Consider the following 18,407-nt stretch of genomic DNA (forward strand, 5'->3'; position numbering starts at 1 on the left):
GATGATTGAGGGCCAGGTTGAAATCCAGTCTCTTTCAGAGCATCACCAACCCCTTGGGATAAAGGTATACAATGTGTTACAACCAGCGCCTGTTGTTAATCTTGTCTTGTATTCCTCATTACAAAACCCAACTTTCAATTTCTTATACCTGAGCTGAAATGTAATCCTGTGAGTTGAACATTTCCATGAAAGCGTGCACCTGAGGCTGGTTTTCTTTTTCTTCTTCCTTTTTTCTTTAAAAAAAAAAAAAAATAGAATTTAGCCATAACAGCCCAGCCATTTCTCAGGAGGCCATCTAATCCAGCCCCTTGCTGCACCGTGCTTCATGCTTAGTGCACTGGGAGCCCAAGCCCCAGCCCGGGTAATGCACCCCCCTTCCTGCCAGTGCCCTGCTCGAGGCAGGATTATTGCTTGAATCACAGAGAAGTGGGGCTAGAATGCACCTCCAGAGGTCACATCTAGTCCAACCCCTGGCTGATGCAGGACCATCCCAATCCAGATCTTCCTATTCAAATCCATTGCCCAACCTCTTAGCAAAACTACACAGTCCCTTCTGAAGCAACCACAAGACATCACACCTGAACCTGCCAGAGGGAAAACCAGAGGACCACAATGGCCAATGCCCTACTGCTGCAAAGGCTGTTAATCGGCTTTCAAGACATCCCAGGAAGATGCCAGGCCTCCTGCTACAGAGGAAAGCAAAAACCCCCACCGTTCATACCAGTCTAACCAGGGGGTAAAAGTCCTTTGACTAATTTTTGCTAAGAGGTTAGATGATGGATTTGTCTGGGATGCTTTGCATAAGTGTGACCTCTGGAGCTCCCTTCTAGCCCTACTTCTCAATGACTCTATGATCTCTGGAGGCCCCTCCCAGCCCAAATGCTCTATCATTCTATGAGTCTATGATTTTTTTTAAATAAACCATCCCCGTAAAGCGTCTGTCCAGCCTGCTCTTGAGCGTTTCCAGGGATAGGAATATACAACCTCTCTAGGCTGCCTGCTCCACTGCTTGACCACCCTCAGAAAGAAAGTTCTTCCTAATCCCAAGCATGAGACTAGGAAAAAAGTATAGGTCTTTGCCCACGTAAAATATCCTATAGAGCATCCCTTTGAACAACTCCAGCAGTCCCGCGTTGTGGAACAGGGATTTGCGTTTTGGGAGTGGAGGTGGCTGGCTTTCCAGCTGGGATGGTGCCATTAGTTACCACTGTGAAATGCCTGTCTTTGGTTTATTACACTTTTCAGCTGGTCGGAAGAGATTTCTTAGATCTTAGCAGTGACATTTCCCAAGGACTCTCTCTGCACTGAGCATGCCCCAGCTTGGGGCTCACCAGGACTTTCCCTGAAATTGCAGCTCTGGGTTCTGCAGGCCAGGCCAATTCTAGCAAGCCTAGATCCACCCATGTAGATATCTGTCTGTCTGTCTATCTATCAAGATAGACGGATAGACACATGCATACATACATAGGTGGATCCAGGCTTTTGAAAAAAGGAGTGCAGATAGTGAGGTGCTTTATCCCTTATAACACAACACATATTTTTCTCCAGGTAAAAAGAAACTAGAAACGTTATTAATATGCTAGGGTCCTCGGGCGGTATGATCCAGTTCAAGACTGAAAATAAAACGAGTGTACCTTTATTGGAATGTGCATTCATTTACTATATCATCTATCATGTAAAAAACAAAGCAAACTTGACAAAAAAAATCATCAAGAGATGCCCTTCTGTTCGTCCTGTCATCTTTAGAATTAAATGTATGTCTCTTTTTTTCCAGACTCATAAAACAAAATTCAGCCTTCTTGAGCCTCTTGACAGTGCATACAGTGTTTTGCTGAAAGTTATTTCCACACCTGAGTTAATGTTCACCTGAATTAAAGTTTCACCACCTTATGTTTTTTTAGCTAGAGTTCAAAACAGCCTGCAAGGCTGTGAAATAGGAGCTATAGTACTAGGAGCAGTGAACAGGCAGCAGCATGGCCAAAGAAAGGTTGGCTTGATCAGCTGAGCATCAAGTCCATTAAAAAGGAGAGAGGGTCATTAATACCTGTGAAATGAAGAATTTAGAAAGAATTGGGTAGAGGATAATGAGCCATGAAGTCAATGACCCCGTCGCTGCTGCCTGTCTAGAGATGATGCTTCCCCTGCCAGACAGTTGGTTTTAAAGTTTGGGTGCAGTGGGAATCAAAGGGAGGGGTGCAAATGTACTGCCCCCATCCCCAACCCCATCTGGCTCTGTGTATCTACTTCAGTTAGCCTACAAGGTACAACTCTACCCTGCCTTCTACTTGATTTCAGACTAACACAGTGAACTATGTCTCTCTCACGCACTGCAACACGGTACAAACAGCCCTCGTTATCTGTGTTCCTGATGCTGCGCTGATTAATGGCAACTAATCACATGCAGAAAGGACACGAACTTGGAAGTCAGGCTAGGGCTATAAGTTGGAAACAGGAGCTGGAGGGCTAGGACGGGATCAACCTCTGCCAAATCCTGCTTCCATTTTTTATGAGATCCCACGTCCCGCTGATAACGCTAATAGCACCAATGTAATAGGCCTCAGTTTTGACACAGTACAGACAAACGTTATGATTAGACAACCAGAACTACCCAGTATCAATACAACTTAGGCTGCGAGAGAAATTTGAGGCCTGCTACTTCCTGGTAAGAGGGCCCCCACCTCCCATTTTTGAAACAGGGAATCCAGACTTTGGCAAGGGGAATCGTCCAAGCTTGGAGCCCTGGTACAATGAACAATTCTCCCTTCTCCTGGGCTGACAGATGTCAGAAAGCAGCTGTCATTGAATGAGGTTGTTTCCAGTGGGCTTCCTTATGCATCCATGCCCGACCCCCCAAGCACCTTCAGTTGAGATGTGGAAGGAAACGAAGTCACTGCTGACAGATGTCAGCACACTGACTGGTGGACACATAAATCAAGAGGATGGCAGGACAGGAAGAAAGCACCATCTGGATGTGCATACAATGCATTCAAATGCTGCGTCCTGGAAAATAGGGACTCTGAACGAGGTTTTGGGGGTTCTGCTAGATGATCAACTCAGTAGGAGCTCCCATAGCAAGGGAATAATGTGACTTCAGTGTGTAAAAAGCACAACAATGCATAGAGTCAACGGGAAAAAATGACCTCCACAGCTGAGACTGAGACTGAACTCATGCTTGCAGTTCGGCAATCCACCTTTTGCAAAGAAGTTTGAAATATTGGACTGGGTGCAGATAAGAACCACACCAATTACTGTACAACTGGAAGAACCAAACCTCTACAGAGAGGAGACTTAGCTACTCCGTGATTTGACAGAGAACAGCAGAACAAGAACCAATGGATGGGGTTGAAGCCAAAAACAAAAATCAAATGAAAAATAAGGCAAACCTTTTAAACAGTAGGAGTTCATCACCACAGCCAACTAACAGGCCAAGTGTTAGATTCTCCATTTCTTGATGCATTGAAATCCAGCCTGGATGCCATTTCAGAAGGTGCACCTTAGCCAAACACAAGATATTGGCCTCACCAATTAAGTGAAATTTAATGGCCTATCATATATAGAGAGATCAGACTAAGATCTCCATCCTTGGAGGTTTTGAAGACCCGGGTAGACAAAGCCCTGGCTGGGATGATGTAGTTGGGGCTGGTCCTGCTTGGAGCAGGGGGTTGGACTAGGTGTGACCTCCCGGGGTCCCTTCCACCCTCATTGTCTCTGATTCTATGATATCATAATCTCCTCTGTGCTTAAGGTCTAAAATACTATGAGCCAATTAATAAACTAAGTGCATCTCAGGAGCTCTGTCTTTAATTGTGTGTTCCTCTTCTTTTAGGCATCCGACAAGAGACCCAGTGGTGAGCGCTGCAGAAGTTATGAGCAATCACAATTGCCACCAAGGTCAAGGCTGTAAAAATATGAAGTTCCCTTACTAAGTCTTTTTAGAAAGATGATCCTCAAGCTGGGCACCCCATATTAGTGACTGTTTTGAGGCATCTTGTCTCTGTGCCTCCGTGCCCCAGTCACCACACACTCACCTGGAAGGGATGTACGTTTATCTGTGTTTGTGACGGGGGGCGATAGACTGGCAAGCAACAGGGGAAATGCTCCTGAAGAACCTTTAAGAACAGGTCCTGAGAAGTTTTAGGACAGTGAGCCGTCAGTCGATAAATCCCATAGCTGCTCATTGAACAATGCGGGAACAGAAGAGGACTTGTGGCCCATCCTGTACCCTGAACGAGACCTGGGTCTCAGCACAGAGACACAAATGGGGCATAAGCAGCCTTGGTCCTGGCATTGCCTCCTTTCTGAGAGCTCGGCAGCCTTCATAAGGCAAATTTCTGCGTGCAAGTGTTTGATGTGAGCAATAACCCTTGCAGCTGTAGGTGAAGGTTTGAAGGGGGGATCTGGGGGCCTCATGAGCAAATGCACCCATCTGTACACAAGGAACTAGACTCAGTGGTCCAGGCACCCATCCCAGTCCCACAATGAAATGCCTCAGCCCCTTGTCCCTGTCTCAGCATTCAGGGATGAAACCAGGCAGCCCAGACAGGAGGCACATGATGCAGCTGGTGCTGTGTAACCCTCCCCCACGTTGATGAAGGTGACCCAATATTTGATCACAGGGATCAGTTAACCCCTCCGCCCCCTGTTGCATCAGAAGAGTTCATGTTGTCAGTCAGTAGATCATACCGGATGTCTCGAGACCTGCCCCCATACTTCAAATAAAGGCTAAAGCCCATCCTGAGCTCACCTTGTCCCCACATTCAGCTCCCTCCTGTGCTCCTACAGGAAGCTAGCTACCTGGAGGGATAGTTATATACAGTCATTCTTTTGACCAACAGATATCTGGGCAGCATATTAGTTGATCTATTGATCAACGTATCTATTGGTTTGTCTATACTGCAGCCTGACCTGGCTGAATACCCCACTCACTCCCCTGCACACCCACCTCAAAGTCAGGAGAGTACAATAGCCTCAAGTGCTTGGGGGAGTAGGACGGGTTTGCACTATTGGCTAGAAACAGGTGCATTTACCTTGGAAACAGGCAGTCAGCAAACATCTTGTCCAGGTTATACTCACCAGACTCAAGTGACAAACCCCAGTCCATCACCCAACTGGAGGAGACACTTCCAGCCAGCAATCAAACTATTTATGTTTCATGCCTGCAACATCTCGGGGGGGATTCCCTTATTACCCTGGGAGATGCCATCATGATTGAGGTTAACAGAACTGCTGTGGCTAAAGCAGGGACTAAATTAACTCTCCAGGTGTTTATACCTTTCTTTTCTTTTTTTAAAACCTGCTGTGGATAAAACACAATTTATTGCCTGTATTTTTACTTATGCATAATGAAATACAGGCATGTATGTGTAGTCTACTGTGCCATATCCCATGCTCAGAGCTGGGCCATTGGAGGATAATAATATATTTACTGTACTAGCTAAGAAAGCTACTCCTTTAGCTCCAGAGGCAGAGGACTGGGCCAAGGTGTTGAACGTGTCCTGCAGGACACAATGCAAACATGCAATCTCATAGAATTGTAGAAAATTCAGACTGGAAGGGACCTCAGGAGGTCACATCTAGTCCAACCCCCTGCTCAAAGCAGGACCAGCCCCAACTCATTTACTAGGAAACAATTGAGAAATAAGCTTCCAGCTACCCAGAGGTCCAGATGAGCCATCACAGCACAGCTCCAGTCCAGCATGGGGCAGTTCAGTGTATACTTATATAAATTTCTGTTCATTTTATAATTTCAAGAGAGCACAGCAGGAAGTGACATGCTAGCACAGACCAATAGGGGCAATTCTGGGTACCAAAGTGTTGGGGGTGGGAAGGAGTGGGGGTGGGGGAGGAGGGAGAGAGAGATATAAAGATCTGACTTTGTGATCTAATATGTTTAAAGTCTCAGTTTAAGGCCAGGGTCAGACTTATATTCCTGAATACATGTGTATCCCCCTGATCAGAATAGGTTTGCCCTCCAAATGTGCACAGGTGTCTCGCTATCTCTGTAACAGAGCCACTTGTACACCTAGAGACAGTCATAGGAGTACTCCTGCCCTTTAGTCGGGTATCTCAGTCAACACTGAGGTTGTCCACTCAGACGTAAAATCTCCCTGGGAAGTCTAACAAACTGATAGTGAGCAAGGGAAGGGAAGGGAACAATCCCATATGTCTTTTAAGCTTTTCAAAAAGTATTTTCTAAATAATGATAAAACAAAAAACAACAACTCACAAACAGAAATAAAATAATATCAGTAATGGCAAAATGTGTCCTGCTTCCCATGAAAGGAGGCATTCTTTTTAGAGGAGACTGATTATTATTTAGTGGAACTCAACCTGCAAGACATGGGATGGGATCAGGGTCAGATTGATCTCAATATTTGGGGTCAGGAAGAAATTTCACCACCAGTCAAATTGGTATGAACTGGGGGAGGTTTTTTTCTTCCTATGTAGCAGTGGTACAGCCTCTGCCTAGAGTGCTCGGGCCTGTGGGGGGGCTGTCAGGAAAGCTAAGGTGATCATAGAGGTAGGACTAGCGTCCAAAATCAAAGATAACAAAAAGTCCTTTCTATATAGGGAGGATGGAGAAAGCACCGGGAAATGTGGGGCCCCTGCAAGATCCTCTGGGCAATCTGGTGGTTGTGGCAGAGGAGAAAGCAGACCTCTTTAACCAATTCTTCACCTCCGTTTTCTTGGGCAGGGACCGGGACTTCCCCGCTGGGATGCCAGACAGACTCGAGGGGAACGCCTCCAGACCTCAGGCTGGGGAGGACCGGGTTGGAGAGCTTCTGGAGGGGCTGGACGTGTTCAGATCAGCAGATCCAGGTGCTCTCCACCCCAGGGTGTTGAGGGAGCTAGCTGGGGTTTTTGCAGGGCCCTTGGCATGGCTTTATGAGTGCTCATGGTGCTCGGGCCAGGTGCCAGATGATTGAAAGATAGCTAATGTGGTCCCCATCTTTAAAAAAGGGAGGAGGAAGGACCTGGGCAACTATAGGCCCGGCAGTCTTACCTCAATCCTAGGGAAACTCTTTGAGAAGATCCTCAAGGAGCACATCTGTGATGGGCTGGCTTCAGAGATGATGCTCAAGGGCAACCAGCACCGTTTCATTAGGGGCAGGTCCTGTCAGACCAACCTGATTGCCTTTTATGATCCAGTCACAAAAGCATTGGATGCAGGTGTTGCTGTGGATGTAGTCTTTCTGGACTTCAGCAAGGCCTTTGACACTGTCTCCCACCCCATCCTCATTAAAAAATTGGGTGACTGTGGCATTGATGCCTACACCGTCAGATGGATTGCAGGTTGGCTGAAGGGTTGCACTCAGAGGGTGGTGGTGGATGGGTCATATTTGACCTGGGGGGAAGTGGGCAGCAGAGTCCCCCAGGGCTCGGTCCTCGGGCCCGCGCTATTCAATCTCTTTATCAGCGATTTGGACAACAAGGTGAAAAGCACCCTGTTTAAATTCGCTGACAATACCAAAATTTGGGGTGAGGTGAGCACGCTAGTAGGGAGAGAAAGACTGCAGCAAGACCTGGATAGGTTACAGGGGTGGGCTAGCAAAAACAGAATGCGTTTCAACACTGACAAGTGCAGGGAGCTGCTGCACTGGGGCGATAGTAACAGGCAGCACACTTATAAGATGGGAAATGCACTTCTTGAAAGCACAGAGGCAGAAAGGGATCTTGGAGTCATTATTGACTCCAAGATGAACATGGGTCGGCAATGTGAGGTCACGGTAGGAACGGCTAACCGCACCTTGTCGTGCATCCACAGATGCATCTCTAGCAGGTCCAGGGAGGTGATCCTCCCCCTCTCTGCAGCACTGGTCAGGCCGCAGCTGGAGTACTGTGTCCAGTTCTGGGCGCCGCACTGCAGGAGGGATATGGACAACATGGAGAGGGTCCAGAGGAGGCCACTCGCATGATCCAGGGACAGCAGGGCAGACCCTACAATGAGAGACAGTGGGACCTGAACTTGTTCAGCCTTCACAAGAGAAGGCTGAGGGGGGACCTGGTGACAGTCTATATACTCACTGGGGGGGACCAGAAGGGTTTGGGAGAGAACTTGTTTCCTTGAGTGCCCCCCTGCATAACAAGGAATAACGGCCACGTGTTATTGGAGAGGAGGTTTAGATTAGACATCCGTAAGAACTCCTTCACGGTCAGGGCGGCTAGGAGCTGGAACCAACTTCCAAGGGAAGTGGTGCTGGCTTCTACCCTGGGGGGCTTTAAGAGAAGGCTTGATGCCTACCTAGCTGGGATCATTTGAGCCCAGTTTTTTCTCCTGCCCAGGCAAGGGGTTGAACTTGAAGATCTATGAGGTCCCTTCCAACCCGACTTCTATGATTCTATGATTCTATGATTCTTGAATGTATATTAACAACTTCTACAGCAGGAGAACATTGGCTGTCCTGGTCCCCCTTGTTGGCACTTGATTTATGACCCAGATACCTTATTCTGGGTGGACCCAAACCCTCAGACTGACCATGACTTCTTCCATTAGATAATAGGCAATATTTATTGAAGCACAGTGATAGCAGATAAGAATAAAGCAGGAAAGACAAACAAAATAACCCACCCAACTCTATATCTACTTGTCCTAGAGCTGTCACAGAGGGTACATCTGGCCAGTACATAAGCTTCACTGTGAGCTTCTCTCTTGCATGTCAGATGTCAGCAGCCTGGAGGTCGAGGGCTAAGGCCCACCCTCCCCAGTGGGATGGGTGACATGGGCTGGTGGTGAGCCCTCTGTCCATGATAGCCTCAGGTTTCCCCCTTGGGGATCCTTAGCTGCTCTGATATCCCTCCTTTTGTATTCTTTTACCCTCCTGATGACTCTTCATCTCCAGGTACCATTGATTGGTTTCCCTGTAGTTGTCATACTGTCCACATTCTGTCCTGTCAACATATTCCTTTCTTCCAACAAACCCATCACATGCACACATCTTAATTTGGTCATTTACCAGTGTCTTAATTTGGGCATGCCCCAGCCACCTAATTTGGTCCATCAAACAAAATCAGAAATCCCAAGGGCTCTGCAGATAGGCACTGTGACCTGGTGCCAATGCTGCAGAGTCCCTTATCTCTGTTACAGATACACTTTGCAAATTTCCCAGCCTGCTTATGCCTGCTTGTTCATTGGCCTCAAACACAGTGTCTGCCTTGAAGGAGTTTTGTCACAAACAGGCTTTTAGAGACCAATAAGCCCTTGCCATTGCCCTGGAACCATTGTTCCAATGCAATATCTACTTTACCTACAAGCCAATATCTTAAAGCAAATCTCTAAATATCTTTTTTCTAGCCAACACCCCTGACCTAAAATACTAGTGCCCCATGGGGAGCACATGAAGTCCTTCTCCAGCCCTGACAGCCAGCCTCAGCGTGGATGTTGAAGTCACCCAAGATGATAAAGCCTGAGTGTCCTCTCAACATCACCTTCCTCACTCACAGCTAAATTGGTCAGGGAATCCACTGGGCAATGAGGTGGCTGATACACCAGCAAAATGCACAACCTATCCATGGGCTTGAGTCCAAGTTGGACACACACTGTGTTGGACAAGTTGGTCTCAGACCACAGCAATCTGACAGTGGTCTCAGACCACTGAGACTCCACCCTCCCCCGTCCCTGGTCCTGGGCTGATGCTTCACCCCATTCCCAGCTGGTACTTTCTGGGCAAACACCAGTCTTAAAGTCCAATTCAGTCATGTCTTTCACGGTGATTTTCTTCTGAACTATCACTTCCGGAGCTTGTAATTACTGATATCTAATGGGAGCAGACATCTTGAAACAAGTCTCTTCTTTGGTTTATTTAGCAAATGGCACAAAGTCTTAGAGGAAAATATTTAAAAATAGCCAACTCCTTTGTCTAGCTTCATCTCATCTTAATGTCTCATTACAAGTTCTGTGAGGTCTCATTAGCATAGTCATTAGAATGGGGAGCCTAAGTTATGATAGGAGATAGGCATTGGCCACCAAAACTAAGCCTGAGAAGGCATTGGCTGAAGGATATGGTCTACAAAATGTGCAGGCTTGCTTAATTAAGCTTTATTTAAGAGGTTTTACTTTAAGAACAATTCAATATACCCTTAGATTCCATAATTATAGTGTAGCCTATGAAGGTCAGTATCAAGTAGTTCCCAGTTTCCTGATCCTAAGATGCAGATAGGCTCTGCTGGTTATCACCCACATGGTTATATTAGATCTCATCTGCCACTATTTTGCCCAGACTCACTGCTCTGCAGCAACGCAGGTCCCCTGTGAAGCCTTTTCTGAACATGAGTGTTATGTTGGTGACATGCAAGGCCTCTGGTATGGGGAATCTATACCAACAAGTTACATATTATTGCCAAAAGTTCTGCAATGGCACATTTGAGATCTTCCAGAACCCTTGGGTGAACGCCCTCTGATCCCAGTGACTTGCTACTCTTTCTTTAGCTTTTCAATTACTTCTAAAACTTCCTCTATTTTCACTTCATTTTCATAGATTTCATAGACATTAGGGCTGGAAGGGACCTCGGGGGATCATCGAGTCCAGCCCCCTGCCCAAAGGGCAGGAAGTCAGCTTGGGTCATAGGATCCCAGCAAGATAAGCATCCAATTTACTCTTGAAGGTGTTCAATGTAGGTGCTTGAACCACCTCCGCTGGCAGACTGTTCCAGACCTTGGGGGCTCGGACAGTAAAGAAATTCTTCCTTATGTCCAGCCTGAAACGGTCTTGCAGGAGTTTGTGACCGTTCGACCTCATCATCCCTTGGGGCGCTCTGGGGAACAAACTGTGGCAGAATGCCGGGCTAGCGGTTCCGGCACCACTTAGGGGAGCCACGGGCTTTGCGGAGCTGTGCGAGCGCGCGGCTTGTGGGGCGGGATTGAGGTAGCTTTATAGCCGCCCTCGAGGTTCGCCGAGTTGGCACAAGTAGACAACTTAGAGTAAGTTGTTAGTGTTCTTTAATCTATAGGGTGTCCATTGGTTCACGAGGTTCCAGAGCCAGCCCTTGCTCTCCAACAGTGGAACTAGTCCAAAGCTAGGTGCGGCTGCCGGCTCCATAGTCCCAGAACTGGTCAACGGCTCATTTAGATGGGATGTTAGTAGTAGAAGTTATTACAGAGTAGATATAAGGTAAAACAAAAAGATTTTATTCACTCACCTGGCCTCACCCTCTTACGAGTAAGAGGGGAGGCCGGTTGGAACGAAGCTGCAGTAAATACAAGTATAGCGAGCGTAGGTATGCTGTCTAAGCTACGATGAGAGGCAGTCGAGGAGTGAAGTCTCCGATGTTTCTTCAGTTACAGTATGCTGGATACAAAGGGGGTCTGTTGGTTCACGAGGTTCCAGAGCCAGCCCTTGCGTTCCAATACTGGAACTAGTCCAATGCTAGGTGCGGCTGCTGGCTCCGTAGTCCCAGAACTGGTCAACAGCTCATGAATGGGATATACAAGGGGGTCTGTTGGTTCACGGGGTTCCAGAGCCAGCCCTTGCGTTCCAACAGTGGAGCTAGTCCAAAGCTAGGTGTGGCTGTCGGCTCCGTAGTCCCAGAACTGGTCAACAGCTCATGAATGGGATATACAGTACAAAACTGTAACACGGTGAATCGTTGTCAGTTGTTGGATTTTCGAGGCCTTTATCTTCGCTGGGGTACACCCAGACGGAGAGGCTGAGAACCGGTCTGTGGGGTGATCGGGCCTATAGAGTTTTCCGGTCGTCGTCTCTGCTGCTTCCTGCTTTTCTGCCTCTTTTATAGATGTTCGTTGGACTGCCTCTATGACACTAACTATGATATAAGCTAAACATACAGAGATAGGATAATTTTCTTTTACATAATAGTTACTAGGCAGATTCCCTGCACAAGTTTCATTTCTTCAATACTGACACTTTTTAGATAAGAAGTAAAATTTATAGAGTACAGGTGTGAGGCCTACTGCCAGCAGACCATAGTACCAGGCACTTGTTTAGACTAACAGTACAAATTGCAAGGCAGCAAAAAGCGGTACCAGGCACTTTGGTTAACAGCAAAGGCCTCAAGGTTATGTAAATGTGAGAGTGCCACACGGCAGTTACACAGAAAAGAAAGGAAATATAATATAAAATTAAAATAATATAAAACAGTTACATGCTTAATAATATAGAACAGTTACACAAACGTTCCCCCAGATCCTGGTGGTCACCCCTGATAAACTTGTAGGTGGCCATCAGATCACCCCTGAGCCTGCGCTTTTCAAGGCTAAAGAGTCCCGTGGCTCTCAGCCTGTCATCGTGAGATCTGTTTTCCTGACCTCTGATCATGCGCGTGGCTCTCCTCTGGACTCTCTCAACTTCTCCACATCCTTCTTGAATTGTGGAGCCCAAAACTGGACGCAGTACTCCAGCTGCGGCCTCACCAAGGCCGAGTACAAGGGGAGAAGGATGTCCTGGGATTTGCTCAAGAAGCATCTATGGACGCACGCCAGCGTTTTGGTCACTTTACTAGCCACAGCATCGCATTGCAGGCTCATGTTCATCTTGTGGTCAGTGATGACCCCCAAGTCTCTTTCGTCTGTAGTGCTATCCAACGTAGCACTGCCGAGCCTATAAGGATGCTGCAGGTTTTTCCTCCCAAGGTGGAGAACCTTGCATTTTTCAGTGTTAAACACCATGAGGTTCTCGTCTGCCTGGATCACCCGCCTATCTTCTGGCATGGATGCTTTGCCCCAAAGTTTGGTGTCATCGGGAAACTTGGCCAGTCCACTCCTGACTCCAATGTCCACATCGTTAATGAAGATGTTGAACAGTATGGGTCCCAGGACAGAGCCTTGAGGGACCCCACTGGTCACAGGGCACCATGATGAGTGACTGCCATCGATTACAACCCTCTGGGTCCGACCACAGAGCCAGTTTCCCAGCCAGCAGATCGTGGTGGAGCCAAGGCCACAACTGGCCAGTTTGGCCAAGAGGTGATCATGGGATACCAGATCAAAGGCTTTTTTGAAGTCAAGATATATGACATCAACCTCTTCTCCTCCCTCGTCCAGGTGATAGGTCACCTGGTCATAGAAGGAAATGAGATTGGTCAAACAAGACCTACCCGCAGCAAACACATGCTGGCTGTCCCTTAGGATGTTAGCCTGGGCCAGTCCATCAAGGATGGCCTCCTTAATAAACTTTTCTAAGATCTTCCCCAGGATAGAAGTCAGGCTGATGGGCCTGTAGTTAGCCGGATCCACTCTCCTCCCTTTCTTGAAGATCAGCACCACATTGGCCTTCTTCCAGTCTTCGGGCACTACACCAGAGCGCCAGGAGTTTACAAAGATCCAGCCCTTCAGATTTAGCTTGTAGGAAGAACTGATATTGTGTGGGAATCTCTTCCATAGCCTCTGCATTACAGAGCAATGCAAAGAATTCTTTTGGATTCCATCCTATGGTCCTACCTCCCTGACTGGACCTTTTATGGCTTGGTTATCTAATGGGCCCACTGTTTCTCTCAATATCCATCCACTTTGGATTTATTTAAAAATAGCATTAACTTCATTATCTCTTGCAAGACAGCCATAGAAACATAGACAATGAGAGCTGGAAGGGACCTCAGGAGGTCACATCTAGTCCAACCCCTGCTCAAAGCAGGACCAGCCCCAACTACATCGTCCCAGCCATAGCTTTGTGAAGCCAGGTCTTAAACACCTCCAAGGATGGAGACTACACCACCTCTCCAGGTAACCTGTTCCAGTGCTTCACCACCATGAGTGAGAAAGTTTTTCCTACCAATCTCAACTTCCTTTGCTGCAGTTTCCCTTGCTGCAACCCAGAGTTAGAAGACAGAATATATCACACCCCTTCTTCTGCCTGGAGGAAAGACCTGGGTGGAGGCATCCCCTCCTTTAATAAAGGGCTCCAGACTCCATTTCCCAGCAGCCTCCCCTGCACTGCTGCCATCAGTTTCCGTGGGGACCCCAGCACGGTGGTGACATTAGGGGGTGCAATCAGGTTTTCGTGGAGACCAGCCCCAGCAGTGCTGGCAGGGCATGCAGGAGGGCGGGGAGCTGCTTCGCAGCTGGGGCTGGGATCTTACAGTGGTGACAGCGTGGTCTGGAGCTGAGGCAATGCCACAATCCACTGCTTGCACATCCCTGTGCCTGGAGCAGCTCCCCGCCATGCCACCCACCCTGCCAGTGCTGCTGGAACCAGTCTCCATGGAAACCCTGGCCCCAGCTATCAGAGTGCTGTCGCTGCTGGGGTCTCCATGGAAACTGGTCAGAGAAATGTGGTCAGGGGCTTCTGAGAAATGAAGTCTTATGCAGGTCTGATCTGGCCTGTGGGCTGGACCTTGCCTGCCCCAGTCTGGCTCCCTTGTCTTTAGAACCACCCTGAAGAGAGCTGAAAGCTGCTATCAAATCCACCCTCTGTCCAGTCTTCTCTTCTGAATACTAAATATTCCTCAGCCTTTCTACGTAAGTCATGTGCCCCAGCCCCTGAACCATTTTTGTTGCCCTCTGCTGGACTCTTTCCAACTCGTCTGTGGGTTGGTCTAGCAGAAGGGAGTTGCTGGCAGCCTTACTGAACTCAAACATAGGGAAAGATGCAGCAGAGGCCTGGAAAACCTCATTTCTGTCTTAGCAAAGGTTGTGCCCAAGTTTAAGAAAATTAAAGTCCCGTTATCTCAGTATCTTATATAGCAAATTATATATAGCAAATAACCTGAACACATGAAATTCTGAAATGCATAAAGATGTAGTTTATTCTCACACTTCCTCTTCCCCCTCCATCCATCTGGCTGACAATTAGACCCCGATTTGGCATATCACTGCAAGCCTGTCAAACAATTTACTACAAATACAAACAAACAACCTGTATCTTTGGGATGGGCATGATGTGACTTACCATAGGCCTAGAAGTGAGTCAGTGCCAAAGCTGGAAGAGACCTCCCAGAGCCTGGCTGCCAGCCCCTTGCTTTGATAGCCAGCTCATACTGGTCCTGCCCACTTCCAGTTTTCCCTTGCAAGGCGATTGTCCTGCTTTGTTGGGCAAAAACCACTGAATAACACTCAATTTCTATATAAGAATAAAACACTTTCTTTCATGACTGATAAATATTTAAGGGGCCTCTGGTGAATCGTAGCCTTCCACGACTTGCTGCTACTGCCACTCGTCCTTTAACTCAAGAGCTGTGCAGTGTTGCTGACATTAAGGAGAGGTTGAAAGACTTGGGACTGTTCAGCCTGGAGAAGAGAAGACTCAGAGGGGACTTGGTGGCAGCCTATAAGTATATCGGGGTGCACATCAGGGTCTGGGGGAGCATCTGTTCACCAAGGACCCCCAGGGGAGGACAAGAAACAATGGGCACAAACTGATTGAAGATTGCTTCATGCTAGACATAAGGAAAAACTTCTTTACAAGTTGAGTGCTGAGGGTTTGGAACAGGCTCCCCCCAGAGGTGGTACAGTCATCCACCCTGGCGATTTTCAAAAAGCGTCTTGACGCCCACCTTGCTGGGGTCATCTGATCCCAGTGGTCTTTCCGACCCAAGAGTAGCAGGGCTGGACCCGATGATCTGTAAAGTCCCTTCCAGCCCCCAATATCTATGAAACGATGACAGCTGGGGACACTGTGGGGCAGGGATCAAATTCAGCTGAGAGTCCATGTAGGGGCATAAATGCTTGACTTCAGTCAAGGTAACATCTGGGGCTCAGCAAAGAGCAGCCCCAACCAGATGCTGCTGTCACTTGATGCCACAGTGCAAAACTTGCAGCACACGCTCCCTGATCCTCTTGGTCCGTACCCCATAGATCACAGGGTTCAGCATGGGGGGCACCAGCAGGTACACGTTGGCAATGAGGATGTGGATGTGGGGGGCCACATTGTGGCCGAAGCGGTGGGTGAGAAATGTGAAGACAGCCGTGCTGTAGAAGACCAGGATGACGCAGATGTGGGACCCACAGGTGCTGAAGGCCTTGAGATTAGCCTCCTTGGAGGGCAGGTGGGTGACCGTCCGGAGGATCAGGGCATAAGAAAGGGAAGTGAAGAATATGTCAAAGGAGCCTATGAGTGAGGCCACAATGAGGCTGTACTCCTTGGTGACAGCCACATCCACACAGGCCAGCTTGACCAGTGCCATGAACTCGCAATAGCTGTGGGAGATGATGTTGGTCCTGCAGAAGGGGAGTCTGCTCACCAGGAAGGGGTGGGGAGAGAAGAACACCATGCCCCTCACCACCACTGTGCACCCGATCTTAGCTATACGGGAATGGGTGAGGATGGTGGCATGTCGCAGCGGGTTGCAGATGGCCATGTAGCGGTCGTAGGCCATGGCTAAGAAGAACCCAGACTCCATGGCCGTGAAGGAGTGAATGAAGAACATCTGGGTCAGGCAGGCACTGAAATTGATCTCCCGGGCATTAAACCAGAAGATGCTGAGCATCTTGGGCAGGGTGGAGGAGGATAGGACCAGGTCAGTGACAGAGAGCATGCACAGGAAGAGGTACATGGGCTCATGCAGGCTCCGCTCCGTCTTGATGACTAAGAGGATGGTGCAGTTCCCCATCACAGCCACCAGGTACATGCAGCAGAAAGGAATAGCCAGCCAGATGTGCAGGTCCTCCAGCCCCGGGATGCCCCGCAGGATGAAGCTGGAGGGGTTTCCAACTGTGGCGTTGAAGGGCAGTGACATGCTGGGTTGTTCGGTTCACTCCTTGCACAGCTCCCACCCCCTGCAGGCAAACCCAGAGCAAGCATGTTAAAGCAAACTGCCAGCGACCCACACTGACAGCTGAGAACCAGACAGACACACAGACTCAGGGCAAGTGAGACCTGACAAATGACTTTACCTGTCTGCTGCATGCTTGGGTGCTAACTCCTCTGATATACAACGGTTGTCGCAGGAGCCCCACATCCTGAGCCTGCCCAGAGGCACTGAGCAGCTCTTGCACTAGAAGGGAAGTTTGCAATGGCATGAGACGTTTAACTGTGCAGTAGACTAATCTACTGCACAGTAAAGTGTCACCATCTACATGTGCTTACTGCACAGTAAATCAGTCTACTACACAGTAAATTTACTACCAGCATATGCAGGTAGTAAATCTACTGCACAGGAAATTTATTTTTCAATAAGCCAAATAGCATTAATTAAATGTGTAGACATGCCCAGTGCGTAGTAGGATCAGGCCCTTACAGAGAAGTATTAACTAAGAATGAAGCTTCCCCACTGTATAGCGAGCTGTATGCCTCACCTTTTAACTCCCAAAGCCCCCAAAAATAAAAGCATAGAAAGAAAGAAAACCAGGGCACATGCATTCACAAACATCTCCTTCTCAGGGACAACAAGAATTCCCTTAGCACCTTCTCAGCCTGCACCTTAGACAGAGCGGGATGAATATTGAAGACTATCCTGGATGCATTTGCTCTTCTCACAGGGGTCCATCCTTCTCTGAGCAGAAAAGCCCTACAGACCCCACAGAGACCAAAAGGTGATTAATTAAGAAGTGACTGGCTCCCTGAGAACTGAGCTTCACGGAGATTTGGCAGCAGCGGGCACAGTATTTCAGAGCCATTGGGACTTTGTCAATAGCAAATTCCTTACTGCCAGACAGCGGGGAAATGAATAGACGTGCAGGGCCCCAGCAAGTGAGGAGCACACATTCCTCGCTCTTCTTAAACATGCATCCTAAGTCCTCACACAGGAAGCTTGATCAGCTAAAGGGCCGCATGCACCTTTTCCTTTTTGCAGTACATCAGAGCGAGGGGGAGGGGGATTCAGTTGAAAAGAAGTCATGTTAAAACTGCAGGGAAAATAGCTTCATAAAAACACTAGAGTCCTAGGTCTGAATAGGACCTCAAGGGGCATCTCCCTGCACACATGTGGGGTGCAATGTTCCCAAACCACCCCGCATCTGTGCCCATCCAGCCTGTCCTTGAAAGCCTCCCAGAAGGGAAATGCCACAATTTCCCTGGGCAGCTTGTTCCATCCTCCTGCACTTCCTGGAGGTGGGAAGTGTTTGTCCCCTGAGAAGTGCTCTAAATCTGTTTTGCTGCAGTTTACACCTCGCCCTGGGAGACAAGTGAGAAGAGCTGTGCTTCCTCTTCAGGTTAGCCTTGCAAATATTCTCCAGTTGCCATCACTCTCCCTCCACTTGATCTCCTTTTCTCCATGCTAAACATATCCAGCCTGTGTTCCTTTCCTTATGCAGCTGCCTTCCATACCCTTTATCATCTTTATTGCTTGTCTCTGGTTCCCCTCCAGTTTCTCTCTGCTCTTCCTAGAACAGGACACCGTACATCACTAGCAAGCACTTGACAGTGATGCACTTTCATCTCCTGTTCTGCTCACAAGGCTTCTCTCCAGGCAACCCCAAACTGCATTTCCCTTTTTCTGGAGACAGCAACACGCTGCATTTACGAGTCATTATAACACCCAGTTCCTTCTTAGCAGTGCTGCAGCCTAGGCAGCTATCT

At 48.2% G+C, this 18,407-nt stretch overlaps 1 protein-coding gene across 1 annotated transcript; it reads right to left on the reverse strand.

The window, feature by feature from the left end:
- Positions 1–15,645: 15,645 nt before the first annotated feature.
- LOC149875659 (olfactory receptor 52R1-like) lies at positions 15,646–16,626 on the reverse strand. The gene is given in 1 exon segment (XM_090031481.1): positions 15,646–16,626. A coding segment is annotated over 1 exon segment (981 nt).
- Between the last annotated feature and the right edge of the window lie 1,781 nt (positions 16,627–18,407).

Source organism: Crocodylus siamensis, chromosome 1, assembly GCF_052110815.1.
Source record: "Crocodylus siamensis isolate JL-2025a chromosome 1, ASM5211081v1, whole genome shotgun sequence".
NCBI lineage: Eukaryota > Metazoa > Chordata > Crocodylia > Crocodylidae > Crocodylus > Crocodylus siamensis.